This window comes from Salmo trutta, chromosome 6 (assembly GCF_901001165.1).
Source record: "Salmo trutta chromosome 6, fSalTru1.1, whole genome shotgun sequence".
Classification (NCBI taxonomy): domain Eukaryota; kingdom Metazoa; phylum Chordata; class Actinopteri; order Salmoniformes; family Salmonidae; genus Salmo; species Salmo trutta.
This window is the reverse complement of record NC_042962.1, coordinates 23,671,655-23,690,394: the sequence shown is the minus strand read 5'-3', so window position 1 is coordinate 23,690,394 and position 18,740 is coordinate 23,671,655. Positions and strand designations below refer to the sequence as shown.

The window sequence follows — 18,740 nt, the reverse complement described above, 5'->3', positions numbered from 1 at the left end:
GGAATGTTTTATCCTATAGCTTGTTCATTTATTTTTTTATAGTGAGACATGTTTACAGCACTTGTATTCCCATGACTGATCAAAACTCATTTTCTGATGCTATCGTCTCTCTGCATCAAACATACACTGAGCAACATGTTTGGAACGTCAAATCACGATAAAAATAAAATATATATATTTTTTAAAATTGCAGTATCACAATCCATATAGAATCGTGATAGTATCGTGAGGTCCCTGGCAATTCCCAACGTAATTTGAGATTTTTTTTTTATATCAGACTTAAAAATACGGCACAATAAAATAAATTGCAACAAATATTTTTGTACATAGCCGAGTGTTTCACAATGGAGGTTGTAGTGTTTATCAACTAGCACCTAAACAATTGCTAGCGGCAGCCTACATGTAGGTAGTGTATAGGAAAAATACAGTACAGACTGACACATTAAAAGCAGTCAACAGATAAGAGTTTATCCTGGTATCCTTAATACTTCAAACACTGCCTTGTCTTTAAATGTGGAGCGCTTAGATACAGAACAGTTAAAGGGCCTGCCATTCACAGAGATTAGAAATGGGTTTGGAGCTCAGGTGCCTTCTCTTTCAACCAGAATTATTTGTTTCATTGTGCTTTAAAAACAGACACGCACCTGTCTGGTAAATGCAAAGCTCAGCTGCACAGCAGGGGGTATCACAACAGTTATACGCTTGGGTAAACTGCTTTTAATCATTCACACACACCGTGCAAACACACTCAAAACAGGAGCTACTCTGTGGCGCGCACACACACACACTCGATTCAAACCTCTACCACAGCAAGTCAAAGCAGGCTACAGTCAGTGTCTATTGGGTTTCCAAGCAGGTTTCAGGATCTAGTTAACGAGGTTCTCAACAAATCAATAATTTCACAATTGACTACGTCCCATGTGCAAAAATGTGTTGTTGTTGTTGATGGAACATGGGCAATTGGCCTGGCCCAGGGCTGAAGAAGCCAGTGGCCATATCTGAATACCCATACTAGCGTACTACATAGTATGTACTCATCGTCACGTACCGTTTAGTAAGCAGTATGACACAGCCTGATAGTTGGCAATCACATTCGACCTAAACAGGAACCCACATAAACCCATCCATCCTATTTAAAAATGACTAAAGATAGAAACAGATCATTTGGTTCCATCTCAACATATTTATTACAGAAACCAAAGTGCTGTAACATACATTACCAGTCAAAAGTTTAGACACATCTACTCATTCAAGGGTTTTTCTTTATTTTTTACTATATTCTACACAGCAGAATAATAGTGAAGACATCAAAACTATGAAATAACACATATGGAATCATGTAGTAACCAAAAAAAAAAGTGTTAAACAAATCATACATTTATTTTATATTTGAGATTCTTCAAAGTAGCCACCCTTTGCCTTGATGACAGCTTTGCACACTCTCGGTATTCTCTCAACCAGCTTCACCTTGAATGCTTTTCCAACAGTCAAAGGAGCTCCCACATATGCTGAGCACTTGTTGGCTACTTTTCCTTCACTGTAGTAGCCATGCTGGTTAAGTGTGCCTTGAATTCTAAATAAAAATCACCAGTGTCACCAGCAAAGCACACCTACATCTCCTTCATGCTTCACAGTGGGAACCACACATCCGATAATGCGTTCACCTACTCTTCGTCTCACAAAGACAACAATTGGAACCAAAAATCTCAAACTTGGACTAAACAGACCAAAGTACAGATTTCCACCGATCTAATGTCCATTGCTCGTGTTTGTTGGCCAAAGCAAGTCTCTTCTTATTGGTGTCCTTTAGTAGTGGTTTCTTTGCAGCAATTCGACCATGAAGGCCTGATTCACGCAGTCTCCTTGAACTCTGTGAATCATTTATTTGGGCTGCAATCTGAGGTGCAGTTAACTCTAATGAACTTATCCTCTGCAGCACAAATAACTCTGGGTCTTCTTTTCCTGTGGCGGTCCTCATGAGAGCCAGTTTCATCATAGCACTTGATGGTTTTTGCGACTGCACTTGAAAAAACCTTCAAAGTTCTTGACATTTTCCGTATTGACTGACCTTCATGTCTTAAAGTAATGGACTGTTACTCTTTGCTTATTTGAGCTGTTCTTGCCGTAACATGGACTTGGTCTTTTACCAAACAGGGCTATCTTCAGTATACCACCCCTAACTTGTCACAACATAACTGATTGGCTTAAACGCATTAAGGAAAGAAGGCACACCTGTTAATTGAAATGCATTCCAGGTGACTACCTCATGAAGCTGGTTGAGAGAATGCCAAGAGTGTGCAACGCTTTCATTGAGGCAAAGGGTGGCTACTTTGAAGAATCTCAAATATAAAATACATTTTAAATTTGTTTAACACTTTTTTGGTTACTACATGATTCCAATTGTGTTATTTCATAGTTTTGATGTCTTCACTATTATTCTACAATATAGAAAACAGTAAAAAATAAAGTAAAACCCTTGAATGAGTAGGTGTATCCAAACTTTTGACTGGCACTGTATAAATAAAAAAAAAGTCTAGTACACACAAACATTTTCAAATGTTCAAATCGAAAGCCTATTGCACACAAAAACGTGGCCAGTAGGTTGCGCCGCAAATTCAGAACCGTTGGACAGCAACAAACTAAAGCACTGATCATTGGGAACAAGATCAGAATGACTGCTAAGTTTTGATCCATAAATAAATAAAATAGGTAGCCTAGCCTACAGAACTAAAACAATCTATTTGCTCAAATCAAAAGGCCTGATTAGCATGACATCAATCACGTAGCAACTTTCCGAGTCCCTGGTGCCGACACATTCAGAAATCAAAAGATGGTTTAGTTTAAATGCTCTGATGAAGGTCCAGAGAACAAGAAACACATGAGAACACACAACCCCCCCATAAAAAAATACTTATGTCTTTAAAGATGTAGCCTACGATGTAATACTCCTGATAATGTTGAGAACAAAAACTACTTAGCCTACATTTGAACACCAACGTAGAAGCGTCGCTATTTGACATCTTCCCAATTAAGTAGCCTAGTTTTGATGTTTGGCTACTTGAAAGAACTAGGGCCTATCACTCGCAGCCCACCTCATCCAGTGCACTGTGGAAAGTGTGCATCGAATTCTACTAGATGAAAAGATGAGATGAGTATAACCTCCTGGCATTTAAACCACTCGATTTTCAAAAATGTACCTACTACAAAAATATCATATTTTTGAATACTGATAATGGGGTCATGATCGATTGCATTGATTCCTGCTATTCGTTGATTTCGGTACCACATCCGCATATCTACTTGATCAGCTGTTGTCAAAGCCGAAATCAGTATGACATCCGGGCATTTAAAGTATACTGCGTTTTCAAAACGTCGCATACTATTATACTCTTTTTTTCCCCCCACATATTCAAACGGCCTACTATTTAGGGCGCAAGTATGGGTATTCTGACACGGCAAGTGTCTGTTCAGTGTGTTGCGACCGAATTGGAACTTTTATGACTCTTTCCCCCCCTCCTCCCACCCTTGCGCTCACTTCCCCTAAGCAGCATTCATATGCTAATTGGTGGGCGATTGTGCAGGCCAGCGGCCTGGAATTCCTCTCCACAAAGAGAGGGGAGAGAGAGGGCCAGGCCAGTTTAAAATCACAGGCTAGGCCCAGTGTCAGGGGCTGCACAGTCATAGAGCCTGATGTGGGCTCACCAACACAGAGGGTGAGGAGTCTCCCCCACGGTTGGTTGTTTGGAATGTTATCCTAGTTTGTTATGTTGACTAGAATCCCGCCTGGTCTGTTGTATTGCTTTCACTTTCCTTTGTTTTTAATTTCTCCTCATCTATTTGCACCGGAGGGCATCATCTTCCGCTCCCACCAGTGAGGGTGTGGTCCTGGGGGGGGGGGGGGGGGGTTGGGGTAGGTAGCGTGAGGAATATCCTCCAGAGAGGTCCAGACAAAGACCCAGCCCATTGCACACACACCCCCTCATCCCTCTCACACACACACACACACACACACACACACACACACACACACACACACGAGACAGAGAGCAGGTGGGCCAATTCTGCTACCCAGGGCCCCCCCAGATGCAACGGAAGCTAATTGGGCTGCTCACTGCTGGGCCCCACTATGAATTATTAATCCACCTCCTCTATCAGAGATCAGAGGTTTGACAGGGCAGGGCTGTGACAAGGTGCCCTGTGACACACACACACACACACACAATGCTGTTTAACCCTGCGCAAGGTGTTAACTAAGGTGAAAGAAGGCATACACGTGCAGATGGACAACAAAGGCAAAATGTCTCTGTTGTACTTCAAAGAGTTGTGTCTCCCCTTGGAACTTGATCTCTGATGAGATATTCCAAGTTTTGGTTTTGCAGTGTGGTCTTGAATATTCAACAAAAGAAGCAGGGCCCCATACAAACATGGAGCAGCCTAATCCCCATCTAGCAGGAAGGGAGCAGAGCGAGGGCACAGAAAACCTGCATTAAAAAGAGGATGAAAGGAATCACTCTATTGAACCCCACTGTACACTGGAACGTTGTCTGGCCATCCGGCAAAGAAAGAAAGAAAGACAAGTTCAAAGCCGGAGTTTGTGACTAATCTTCTTTTAAGTGGCCAACATATTGAAATACCACACGGGATATTTGCCTTTTGTAACACACAGATCAACGTTATATTGTTACATATTATTCCTTGGTCTTTGAAGGGACTAAGAGTTAGTGAAGTGATAAGATGGGGATGGAGCTTCTCTATCTGCTCCCTTCATGGCCAGGTGTCTGACTGAATATTTCATGAAGCCTTGGTGCAGCCGGTACACAAAGGCCGTTTTCAAAGGCCGTAGCCAGCAGCACCACACAGCAAACAGAGGGCTGTCAGTTCGGCGTGGGACGCAAACAACTTTCAGTGCGGCTAAAATTAAATTAGCAGACGGGGCGAGAGAGAGCAACCCTGCAGTCACTTCACACAGCACAAGGAGCAAAAAAAATATTTTTGGAACAATAAGTACAGTGTTGCTTTTACAGTGAGAAGATTGAAGTAGCCTGCCACAGAAGGGTGCCCAATTGAACGAGACAAATGCGCACACACAAGTTCAACCACAGCACTACAGTAAATAGCCTACGGCAGATCAAGCATGCACGTGCACACACACACGTTGCACAGAGAGGAAGTATATAGAACTGTAGTCTGCAGTGCTGCTCCCAAAATATAAACAGACGTCACACAAAAATACTGCACAACTCAATGTAACTTTAACTATGCAGCGCTACGCGCTACAGTACAGGGCAACGGTCCAGAGGTCACCATGCCACCGGTTTACTGGTCCCCATGCCACGCTTGAGTAGTGAATAGAGCTAGAAATATGCAAGGTGTCAAGGGTGCCTTTCTTAGACACCGGTAGAGGAGAGGGCCAAGGAGGGACAGGAGAGTGAAGCTGCGAGGAGAAAGGGGGTATAAACCATGCCACACTGCATCAAAGCTGCTTTCTCAATGAAGAAGTAACATCGCTATGCCATGTTGTCAACTTCACAGAACATCTAAGGAAGGAGATAGCTGAGAGAGTTAAGACCGACCTGATTGCTCCAGGCGCAGTACAGGTCACAGAGAGCGCTCCAGTTGTTGTTCATCACGCAGTCCAGCACCTTGAGGTGAGCCATGATTTGCTACGGGGGGGGGGGGGGGGCACTGCCCCAGGGCTGCCTGTCAGTGTCAACTGTGTATCCCCCCAACCCTGGCTGTTGCCAATCGTGCTCCGATGTCCTGGCACAGCAGGGGGTATAGACAGGGTGGACAACACGTCATCAGGAGGCGGCAGAGGGGGTAGCATCCCTATGCCCATCTGTGCGTCCAGCGGGCATTCTGTCAGATGTGGGCAACCCCTTCAAAGCTCATTAACACTATCTTAATAATGCATACATTAGTACTCTGCAGGACCAGTGAACACATAAATACACCACAAAAAAAGACAGGATGCAGGAGATCCTCAGAGACTTTGGTGTCTGTTGCCGTGACAAAAGAGAGACATCAATGCTCCTTGGTTACGGTCCAATTCTAAGTTGATGGACAGGAGTATCCATGGTTACCTACGACAGAATTGGGAGCTACACCTGCAGAGTCCTGGGAGGCAGATTCTCCCTCCCTCTCCCCTCCTCTTGACAGTCTTCTCAGCAGGCTGTGCTGTGAGACTCTCGGTGGCGGTGTCTGCAGCCGTGCCAGGCGGTCGGAGGAGCTGTGACAGCTTGCACCGATCGGAAGGGGTGCTGCGTCAGAGAGGGCACTAAACCGACTAGGACAGAAGGCACAAATCCTCTACCTCCCCCCACTACTGACAGTCCTGAAACCAACTCTACTCCAGCAAGACGAGAACAGGTAAGAGTCACTGCAACTGCGCCCACTCACCTATACTGTCAAATGTAAAAGTCATTATGAAAGACGGTAAAGTCTTAAGAAGCTCCTAGCTGTGTTGTCTTGGGTGAGACGGAGAGGATTCTGCAGTGCATCTGCCTCCACAGCGGAGTCCTGAGTGACTCTGCAGTTTGCAGGCAATGCGGGTACTCTCACCGGCTTCCTTCCTTTATATATTTATTTACTAATTTTAGCATAAATCTATTTTCTTCACAGGAGGAATACTCCCTGGATGACAGCAAGAGAAAGGAGTGACGCAGCCCCACCCTCAAAACAGACGGAGCACGTCCAAAGTTTCTCGCCCGAGTAAAAAAAATAAACATCCAGTCAAACCCGGCTTTTCTTAACAGTCTCTTTTCTCAGTATCTCAAACAAAACCAATAAAACCCAAGAGACTGGATTAGCTAAAAGAATATGAGAGCACTGGATTACTGAAGGGTGAATATGCAGAGTTGTGTGCTGCTGGAACCCTTGATGTTCTATCATATCCAGAGGGTTATTATTTTGCGACATTAACAGTTTCATCACTGAAACCTGTGATGCTCACATCAGAACCCAACAAATTACCGAGGCCATGACCAATTACCAGCCTAACAGTGCCAGACAATGAGTTTGAGTCGAGGGCTACAGGGCCTTCATGCATTTTTAATACTACCTTACTAGACACATAAAAACACACGCACACACACAAATTAGAGAACCAGAGGATGTCAGCTTGCCACTGCCTGAAGGGAAAAGCTCAACGATCCAATAGCCTGTGTGCATAGGGATAGCTAAAACCAACACACACTGTAACACTGCCAACCCATACCTCTAGCCCCATTGCTGCAGAATTTAGACCTATGTGAAAGAAAGACTGCATCTAGCATGTTTAGGCTAGAATCAGCTTATGAAACCCTAACCCATCTTTCTATTGTTAGTTATTGTGATAATAACTCCGTGTGGAATGGATCTAGGTGACAGAGGAATAGGTTTGGGGATCAACATATATCAGAGGTGGCTGACAGTGTAGGCAGCAGCACGTTCAGGGGACCACTGTGGGTCAGAAGGCTACAAAACACACTGGTGTCAGGCAGGTCACTCTGGCCACACTCACCATGTCTAGACTGGATGACCCCCTCGGGGCCCCATCCACGGCACCGCATCAACAAAGTGGGAGGATTCATAGCCATTGGCCCCTGTAACCACCGCACTCTCTCCCAGGTACATAATCACAACCCATGCCTGACTTCGGAAATGACTGCTCTGCTCCTCTCCCTATGAGCATAACCCTTCTAAATAGCCAAAAGGCTAACTGGCTAAATCTAAAATGTGGTGTGACCAATGAAAAGCTGCCGTTTCGTCAATGTAGCTGATGCAAAAGATCAAAGACCACAAAGGCTGTGGAAGGCATGATGGGGACTAAACTAATCCAGACAAATCTGTCAATCTCATACATGTAGCAATGCATAATGTGTCCAAAACATCTGGAAAGAGGAGAGATGAAAAGGGCAAACAACAACAAAGAATTTGGAAAATACCACGTGTGAGCCTCTGCCTATAAATAGCAGCTCAACAACATGCTGTCGTAACATCCTGCTGAAACGTGGCTGTGCAACCCCCATCCCATCCTCCCACTACCAGGAATAGGCTGGTCCGGAGCACATCACCCCATTCCCCACCAATATAATCCAATCAATCCTGAGTTATGGATCGTGTGGTGCAGACATGCAGTTCCATCGCTCGTCCCCACACACACACACACACACACACACACACACACACAAAATCAATGCCGCCCTGCTGCTCTGAACAACACACAGCGCATGCATGTGCCATGGAGGGACAGAGACATGGTATTGTATCACAGTCTAAGCTACACCTACTCTAAATAGCTTAATCTAGGTGAACTGAACTGTGAACCGACATACAGTGGGCTTTGGTGTCAGGTCAACTACAGGTCTCGGTTTCTAAGAATTCCTAATACATTGGCCAAAGGATATCGTACAAAAACACCGAACATCGGCCTCCGACATTAGGATAAGAACAAAATTCTCTCTACCGTTCCCTCATTCTGCCGTTCATTCATGAAATCATTCATTCATCAGGGTGCCCTTGCTCATTTCCAGTACTGACGCCGACAGGAAATAATGTGGTTTCCTGCCAAAAACCTCAAAGCCCCTACTAACACCAGAGCTCAAGATATGACCCCGATAACAACCTTACGTAAGCTCTCATTGAAAAACACACAGGAAAAGAAGTGAAAGTGCTTTTGGAGGTAGATTTGCAAGTCAGGAGAAACGCTCATATGCAGGAAATTACTGGTAGGGAAACGAAAAGGACGGGCAACTTCTCCCCATTAGATTTGTGGTCTGAGATCTACGCACATCAAAGGCTTAGATGCCACTGCCAATAATTGAGAGTAATTTGTCTTTATGGGAATCGGTTTGGTATAATAACTGCATGTAGCCTATCAGCTGAAGAGTAGATGGAAGATGACGCAGTTGTACATCAAAAGAAACCATATTTTCAAGGCAATTTTTGTTATGGCGGGACATAACAGTGTTAGTCAGCGGCCGTCAAAAGGCATTGAAAGGGACAACTTTTAGCATCTGTGTCGTGTAGAAGGAGTGAGACAGAGAGAAAGAGGGGGGTGACAGGATGGCTGATCAGGCTCATAGCAGGAGTTGGCAGCCGGTCACTATTTGGCATGACAATGCCCGTCCCTCTGTACGCACATTCATCCGCACCGACAGTGTTAATCTGTGACTTGATGAATAAAAACTAGAGGGAAACAAATGAAAAAAGAAAAAAAACGGAGAGAGTACGACCGCAATGTAAGGTGGGCGAAGTTGCGTCCTTGTACTTCATACTACTACATATCAGCCTCAGCGTGGCGTGTCTCGAGAGACAGAGAAAGACACAGGCAGCATAGACGCCTTGGGCATATGTAATGGACACCACCTCGGCTTCAGTGAGCATTAGGCTGGTGCTGCAGTGTCTGTCTGCCCGTCTTTCCCCTCCTCCACTTCTTTCTACACCGTCCCTTTATCTTCCAGAAGGACGGGGGCATCCAGGCAGAAGAAGCTGTGACAGTGAGCCAGTTGGAGTAAAGAGAGAGAAAAAAAAAGAGAGGGAAAGAGAGAGAAAGAAAAAAGGGCTGGCGTGTTTTCTACCAGCTAATCTCTCTTCTTCCTGAACCCCTCCCCTCTTCATCCATCCGTCCCTCTCTCCAGTGCCATAATGGCATTCAGCTCATAGCCAGTTTGAGAGAGAGAGAGAGATAACATCCAGCAGGGCCAAGCCGTGAGGGGACTTCATCCCTCGACCAGAAGAAAAGATGGGGCATGGTCAATGCGTAGTAGGTAACGGCCACACATACAGTACCAGTCAAAAGTTTGGACACACCAACTATTTCAAGGGTTTTTTCCCTTTATTTTTTACTATTTCCTACATTGTTGAATAATAGTGAAGAAATCAGAACTATGAAATAACACATGTATTAACATTTTTAAAAAGTCTTAAAAATCTAAATATTTTTTATTTATGAGATTCTTCAAAGTAGCCACCCTTTTCCTCAATGAAAGCGTTGCACACTCTTGGCATTCTCTCAACCAGCTTCATGAGGTAGTCACCTGGAATGCATTTCAATTAACAGGTGTGCCTTCTTTCCTTGTGTTGTGACAATTTAGGGGCGGTACACAGAAGATAGCCCTATTTGGTCCATATTATGGCAAGAACAGCTCAAATAAGCAAAGAGAAACGACAGTCCATTATTACTTTAAAGACATGAATGTCAGTCAATATAGAAAATTTCAGGAACTTTGAAAGTACCTTCAAGAGCAGTTGCAAAAACAATCAAGTGCCATGATGAAACTGGCTCTCATGAGGACCGCCACAGGAATGGAAGAGCAGAGTTACCTCTGCTACAGATGAGTTCATTAGAGTTACCATTAGAGTTACCAGCCACAAATTGTAGCCCAAATAAATGTTTCACAGAGTTCAACATCAACTGTTCAGAGGAGAGTGTGTGAATCAGGCCTTCGTGGTCAAATTGCTGCAAAGAAACCACTACCAAAAGGACACCAATAATAAGAAGAGACACGAGCAATGGACATTAGACAGGTGGAAATCCGTACTTCGGTCTGATGAGTCCAAATGGGTGATTTTTGGATCCAACTGCCGTGTCTTTGTGAGACGCAGAGTTGGTTAACGGATGATCTCTGCATGTGTATTTCCCACCGTAAAGCATGGAGTAGGAGGTGTTATGGTGTGCTTTGCTGGTGACACTGTCGGTTATTTATTTAGAATTCAAGGCACACTTAACTAGCATAGCTACTACAGCAATACACCATCCCATCTGGTTTGCGCTTAGTGGGACTATCATTTGTTTTTCAACGGGACAATGACCCAACACACCTCCAGGCGGTGTAAGGGCTATTTGACCAAGAAGGAGAGTGATGAGTGCTGCATCAGATGATCTGGCCTCCACAATCACCCGACATCAACCCAAATGAGATGGTTTGGGAAGAGTCTGACCGCAGAGTGAAGGAAAAAAATCAGCCAACAAGTGCTCAGTATATGTGGGAACACCTTCGACTGTTGGAAAAGCCTTCCAGGTGAAGCTGGTTGAGAGAATGCCGAGTGTGCAAAGCTGTCATCAAGGCAAAGGGTGGCGACTTTGAAGACTCAAATATAAAATATATTTTGATTTGTTTAACACTTTTTTGGTTACTACATTATTCCATATGTGTTATTTCGTAGTAGAATAATACTGAAGACATCAAAACTATGTAGAAAATAGTAAAAATAAAGAAAAACCCTGGAATGAGTTGGTGTGTCCAAATGATACACACACCACTGCAAAGTAGCTATGAATAGGTGACCTTCAGTCCAACGAGGCCACACATGTCAGAGCTTCCCATTGTCTCTTCCAGGGAAAAAAAGGGGCAATTGATGGCAGGCTTGATCCAGATAGGGAATGCCCAAAAACACATTGGACACACACTCACAGTCGTGACAATAACAGGCTGAGGGCCAATCTTGGTGTTTGCATACAGGGAAAGCCCTTAGAAAGGACACTCCTGGTAAATTCCCCAAGACAGGGTGTGTGTGTTTCTTGTACGGGGGACATAATGATCTTTCCCTGGGTGGAGTTGAGGTCAGGGGCTTGTGTTGAGGACTTGTTTATATGAAGAAATGCACTTTCCTCAAGGTTTTAGAGGGCATTGAGCTGCAGACGAGGGAGAAGCAGAGCAAATTAGTTTAGTCAAATCTCCACAAATCCAGCTCATTTGTACTTTAACTTAAGCATTGATAAATGACAAAACAAAATTTAAGGAAATATTTACTAAGGATGAGATTAAATCTCAAAAACAAACTTTAGCTCATCGTTACAGTGAACTCGTAAAAGGCGTAATTGAGTTTGGGACTTCGTGAAAATGTGTCTTCTTTTGACACGAGGAGTGTGGTGTTGGGATAGACTGTGGGAAAGTCTTTCACTTCGAGTTTCCACCCAAACCGGACAGCATTCGCATGGACACTACAGTCCACATGGAGTGCACTGACCACAGAACATCAAACTCACTGTTAAAAATAGAGCTTTCTGGAAACTCGCATTCTGGCTTCAAGAAGAATGTCAGGGAAGGAATAGGGCAGGAAATAACGTTTTTTTTAACTTCAACCCCCAGGGGTTAAATATAGCGTCACAGAAAACATGTCGGAATAGAGGGCGAGTGAAAGACAAGCGCATCGGGGATAAAAGAGCAGGATTTTACGGGGGAGGGAGAGGCTACGTCTAGTGGAAAGAGGAGTGCATCAACAGCAGTCAAAACACGGCTACTCCTCTCTCCCTCCCTCTCTCTCTGAGCAGGGGATGGATCGATACATGTCGGAAAGAGGAAACACAGATAGCCATCGGAGGGTGGGTACAATGACAACCGGCACTGAACTAGTGCAGGAATGCACACCCCTGCATCAACACGAACACGATGAAATGGTTTGAACCATCATAGTCAGAGGTAGTTGGTTAGGGAGGGACAGCGACAGACCTTCCTCACTAACATCCTTTTATAACGGATCAATACGTCACAAATTCTGAGCAAACAACTCAACAGCCATAGTATTATGTGAATGAAAGGGTAGGCAACAGGACCAGAGGTCCTTCTAAATGTGGATTGAGCATCATGTTTGGGTTAGTTGAGAGTGGTAAGAGGGGATCACCCAAGATGAACCCCAGAGCCAGACACTCACGAGGAGAGGGGCCTCAGCTGGTCATGCTGGACCCAGCCCTGAATACGGGGGGGGGGGGGGGGGGGGGGGGTGAGTATGTGGAGTGTTTTTCTCCTAATGACTGTGAGCAGCTGTGCCTAAATTACCCCTGCGTGGCTACCATCACTTTCCTCACAGCCGGGGAGAGGGGGTTAGGAGAAGACAGGCCTTGAAATCTCCCTCATTAAGGAGATGGGAGTGAATGGGACAGAGGCAGCTCCACTACAACCCCCCCAGCCTCTGTCCTGCCCTGGTTGCCTGGGGCCTGAACTCTCATTAGACCCGAGGGAATGGGATTTCATAAGCAGTGGCGCTTGGGTAAGAGACAAGGGATGGAAGTGTGTGTCTGCGTGTGTGTTAGCAGGTACAGAGTAGCACCTGCCCAGTTCCCACATGCCAGGCCGCAGGTGCTGATTATTGCTCACAAAAGGGGGCTTCAGGCGTAAAGAGCACAGCGCTGACACGTGGCTACATCTTTGCATTTCCATCAACCTCCATGTTTGAAAGGAGAAATTGTGAAATACGAGGGGCATTTGTTCTTCAGGATCCTACATCAGCCCCTGGAGGACCTCCCCTTTGACCGCTGTCATTTTTCGAATAGTGGACTGGGACATAGGCCTTTGTGCAGAGCGGTCCTGCATTGTCATTTTTGGGGTCTTTAAAACAGTGGTGTAAAGTACTTAAGGAAAAATACTTTAAAGTACTACTTAAGTAGTTTTTATTGGGTATTCATAACTTTTACTTCACTACATTCCTAAAGAAAATATTGTACTTTTTACTCTATACCTTTTCCTGAGAAACCCAAAGTACTCGTTACATTTTGAATGCGTAGCAGGACAGGGAAACTGTGAAATTGACGGAATTATCAAGAGAACACATGGTCATCCCTAGTCTGGCTGACTCACTAAACAGAAATGCATCTTTTGTAAATAATGTCTGAGTGTTTGAGCGTGCCCCTGCCTATCCGTACATTTTAAAAACAAGAAAATGGTGCCGTCTGCTTTGCTTAACATAAGGAATTTGAAATGATTTATAATTTTACTTCTACTTTTGATACATAAGTATCAAAAGTACATGTAATTGCTAAAATATACTTAAGTATATTTAAAACCAAATACTAAGAGCGTCTGCTAAATGACTAAAATATATAATATAAATATATTTTACTCAATTACTATTTTACTGGGTGACTTTCACGTTTACTTGAGTAACTTTCTATTAGGATATCTATACTTTTACTCAAGTATGACAATTGGGTACTTTTTCCACCACTGTCTTTAAGAGCCCTCGGCTGCAATTGTGGACATTTATCATCCAAAAACAAAGTTTGAGACAGGCAATTCCATGGTAATGGAATGACACGGAGACTCAAATGTTTTCCCTTTCAAAATGTATACCAAACAAAAACGATGTATTTCAATGTTTAACAAACAATATAACTATGCACAATGACTACTTTTAACAATTTCCACTGCACATTTTACAAAAACACATTTACAGGAAGAACTGCGCAGATATAAAAGTTTGGTAACATAATAAAACTATGGGAGGTTTTACCGCAATTATGTTAGCAAACTTTGCATTTGCAGTTTTCCATAAAAAAAAAAAAAATTTACTGTGTAAACTGTTCAAAGTAGCAAATCTTGCATAGTTGTATGGTTTATTAAACTTAAAAATCCATGGTTTTTGTTTGGCATACATTTTAAAGTGAAAAATTTGAGTCTCAGCATAATTCCATTACCATAGAATCACCCAGCAGCACAGCGTTAAAGTAAGGCACAGACAAGTGAAACAGCGACGAAATAGGGAAGAAGTGGGACTGTGAGTATATGTTTGCTTGCAGTAGTAAGTACCGAGAAAGAGGGGGAAAGAGAAATAAGAGGGGACATTGTAATAAAACATGATAGATGCATAATTTATGTGTCTGCTGAAGGATTCAGAATCACCTGCTGTGAAACTGTGGTTATAGTTTAACTTGGTGAAGAGGAAATCTTTAGGTGGCTTGAGAGGTACTAGACTGGAACAACTGCTGGGAGTAAAACCAAACCACAAGGCTACTTCACAGATCCATGCCTGGCTATAAAAGTCATAGCCTTCCAGAATACGGAACCAAGTATGCTGTAGTTTTTTTTAGGTGTTATTCCCCCCTCCATGCTTGCTTCCTAATGTATTATAGGGCTTTACTGTCTGCGTCGAGCTTCGATATCTGCACCGCTTCGAACTTGGGACTTCAGAATAGCTTACCTCACACAAATTCCGACCGCCAACGATCACACCTGCACACCTCACTCCCCCTTTCCATGGTGCCCTCCCTTCCAACACTCTCCTGCCATCTACCCCTTGCCTGCCTTGCTCCCAAAGATTTGACATCCATACAGTACACACTCCTGCACTGGGTAAGAGGATTACGCAGTAGTGGTTTTGCCATGTTGCATGACGGGTTAATCCAAAACATGCTACTGCTATACTGTTATGACATGCAGCCAGCCTCTGATGACGATGATGTAACTGTGGATGCCACTGTGCGTGTGGGGGCTTGGGATGAGGTTAGAGATGTGTTCTAGAATGTGGCATTTATCTGAGCTTGGTATAGGGCTGGCCAGAAAACGGACAGTAAGATTAGATTAGCAAATGGAAATTCTATTTGGACGCCGTAAGCACTCGGAAAGTGGTTATAAAAAAAAAGAGAAGCAAACTCTGTCACCTCACACGCCGGCAGATGTGAATGCCGTTGCATTGCTCTGTAACACTTAAATCACTCAGCGGGAGTTTGTTCATAGAAACTTTGCACCGGGATTCACAGCAGCGCAAAAGGTCATGGGTTTATGAAAGTGAGGATCATTATCACACAACAGCGTCGCGTAGTATCTTTTTAATAGCATTCAGCAAGTGTTGGTGACGGTCAGCATCAAGTGTACCTATTGGCCTGAAATAACAGAGCCAATAACATGAGCCAACACACACACACACCACCTTGTATTCCAGACATAGGCCTATTGATGTACAGGTAACTGCCAAGATAATGGAAACACTTGAGTAAATGAGGCATACAAAGTATTTTGAAAGCAGGCCCTTCCACACAGGTGTGGTTCCTGAGTTAATTAAGCAATCCCATCACGCTCATGTATAAAAATGATAGGCAGGACATGACTTTGCCTACCATGGCTATGCCCCCATAGTATGACAATGCCCCCATCCACACAGGGCAAGAGTGGTCACTGAATGGTTTTATGAGAATGAAAATTATGTAAACCATATGCCATTGCCGTCTTAGTCGCCAGATCTCAACCAAATTGAACACTTATGGGAGATTCTGGAGCAGTGCCTGAGACAGTGTTTTCCACCACCATCAACAAAACACCAATGGAATTTCTTGTCGGAGAATGAGTTCCAGATACTTGTAGAATCTATGCCAAGGTGCATTGAAGCGGTTCTGGCTCGTGGTTGCCAAACACCCTATTAAAAAATACACTTTATGGTGGTGTTTGCTTTATTTTGGCAGTTACCTGTACATCGCTAACAACAAGCGTGGCATCAAGTCCTCCATGCATCACAATACAATTTTGTGGGTTACAAAACAATGAAAGCATTACAAGTCTGACCTATTTTAGTCAGTGGGTCTGAGGTAAATGCTATAGTCTCAAATGTGTTGCTGTTCCAACAGGTGGTGTGCATTGTGCTTGTTTCCGGCATAACTGTCAATCACTAGTGAGCGTGAACCAACTGCAACACAGTGCCAGTGTTGATAAAAAGGATCATACTGAAATTATGCCATTAAGAGTAGAGTATCTCCCTTGAATTGGTTCAGGAACTCTAATCAAAAGGCTTGTTTGAATGACACACCAGTGATTGACAGCTGTTATCTCTAGACTACATTGGTGATTAAAATGCATTCCTAGGATTTGTGTCTATGCAAATTGAACAACCTCAATATTACACACATATCCACACCATTTTACTACCTGTTGGGCGGCAATCTGGAGTCTGGACAAATGACCTCGTCAAAAAGCCATTGTCTTCTGGTCGGTGGGCAAGACGCGCCACTGTCACAATTAGAAACAAGCGCTTGTCCGATGTGAGATTGCACCGCAAGCTTACGGGGACTGTCACATTCTCAGCCTTACCACACCTAAAATGTGGGAAAAGTCTTACCTCACAACTTCGAGATACGTCTCTGTGTTTATTCTCTTCATCGTCTTGCCGTGAATCAGTCCAACGTGTCGCCATTATTTCATTTCAAACCACCAAGGCAAAAGTCCTTTCGAGCCCACATTGAGAAAGGGGGAAGAGATCCAAAACCAAGTGATAGGCTACTCCGTCCAGCCACAGTGGAAGCAGGAAGGGTTCTAATCCACACCACAGTCCTCCCTCTTCATTTTCGTTGATTGTAAAACTCTACATGGAATAAACACAGTAGAAAGTTAAAAGATGATGAGATGAAATGAATACATGCACCCTATCCGAGAGCAACAAGCACCTCCCCAATAGGCCATTTGAATGACTGGGTCTTGTGCTTCTTGTTCTCAGTAAATAATAAAATAGTTTATTAGGCTACATTCACAAATGTTTACACACTGGTGGGATACCCATGGGGCTTCAAATATACTGTCACATTGTAAACTTTAGTTCATACGATTTCGTTTATGGAAGCAGGCTATTATGCAACGAAAGACCAACATAATAACACATTCAATATAGGACATCTCTAAACAAATGTAATTGCTTTTGCATTCCACATTCAGTTGCGCATCAGTCCAGGATCCAATTTTGTTGAGAGCACTTCGGCAGGAGATGGCTACTTGTACTGTATTACACTACTATTGCTTGTAAACAATGAACTGTGATTATCATATTCCTGCATGGTCCGATCTCAGTTGCCATCAGATGCAATGAAGTGCGTTGTTGTCATTGTCGCATGATTGTGTTATCCACTTGTTTGACCTAAATCGAGATACTGACGACAGTCGACAGCTGGGTTGCATGCCTTTTGATATGCATGTGGTATAACGACCAAGTCGCTTAGGATATTTTTTTCTTTTATTACTTTGTTGCAATGCTTGACCGATGTCCAATGCCAAATGGTCAGGTGTAGATATGCATAATACGTAAATTAATCAAAATACTATTCTGTTTAGAGACACGACTGGATTGCATACACACAGTAGCCTAAGATTGACGCACGAGTTTTCTGGATAGGTTGCCAATGAAAGCACGAGTAAATATCAGCCATCATGCGCCCAAAGCCACACAACGAACTACCACAGAGAACGTTCAATGGAACTATGGTTTATAGTTGTCGCAAAATAGCCACATAATTCGGTCCAGTTCTAAATTGAAACGCTGTCGGCGAGTGTGTTTACAAAAACAACATTGTATCACCACACAAGTTTGTATCAAACAAACAGCAACTGAAGCTGTCAGTAGGACAGTACATCTGCATGAGCAACCTACCTGTTACAAATTCATGAAAAACTCCGTAGCACAAAATTATACATTGTCCTCGCTTTGGAAGAAGAGAAATGACTGTTGTTCATAGAAGTAATTCAAAGGCAATAGGCAATGTGTCAAACGCAAGTGTGTTTTCGCTGACTACCATTACCAAAGACCACAACAAGCGGGCTATTTTCGTTTGAGTAGTTACCACTGTATAGCTAGTGCTAGCTACCTGTTAGGAAAATCAGGCTAAAAAAACAAGGTAAACGCCCATTACAATAGATTTACTATTTTGACCACGCGAGAAATTTCACGGCGCTGTTATTCATTAAAATTCACAAAATCCTAGAGCGTTCTTCATCCACATTTTACAACAGAATTGAAACAAAAAGTATTTCGTCGTATTCCTTTTTGGTCCCTGTTGGCAGCGCGCAACAGACTAGGTTGCAGGATGGGCGAATCTCCGATTTTCTAGAAACACCGCCCCTCTGCTCACTCTCGGGTCTATTATCCAATCACATTCAACGTTTAAAATCGTGTTTTTAAACCCAGCCAACTGGACAGGTTCTTACATAAAATGTCCAGGAATATTAGTGGTCACTTCAGTGACACATCACTAAACGTTTGATCAGGGCGATTTTTTTAAATACACA

General features: G+C 43.5%; 1 protein-coding gene across 2 annotated transcripts in view; it reads right to left on the bottom strand.

Annotated features, from left to right (window-relative positions):
• Positions 1-18,531, bottom strand: part of arhgap21a (Rho GTPase activating protein 21a) — a 101,779-nt gene extending 83,248 nt beyond the window's left edge. Inside the window, exons 1-2 of one of the 2 annotated variants that reach the window (XM_029755837.1) lie at positions 18,106-18,531; positions 16,807-17,049 (exon numbers count right to left, since the gene is read on the bottom strand). In XM_029755837.1, the coding sequence (XP_029611697.1) occupies positions 16,807-16,881 (75 nt within the window). In that variant the 5' untranslated portion in view covers positions 16,882-17,049; positions 18,106-18,531. Of the gene's footprint in view, positions 1-5,573; positions 5,673-16,806; positions 17,050-18,105 lie in introns of those variants that run through there. The other variant, XM_029755836.1, reaches the window with a different exon arrangement.
• Positions 18,532-18,740: the final 209 nt, after the last annotated feature.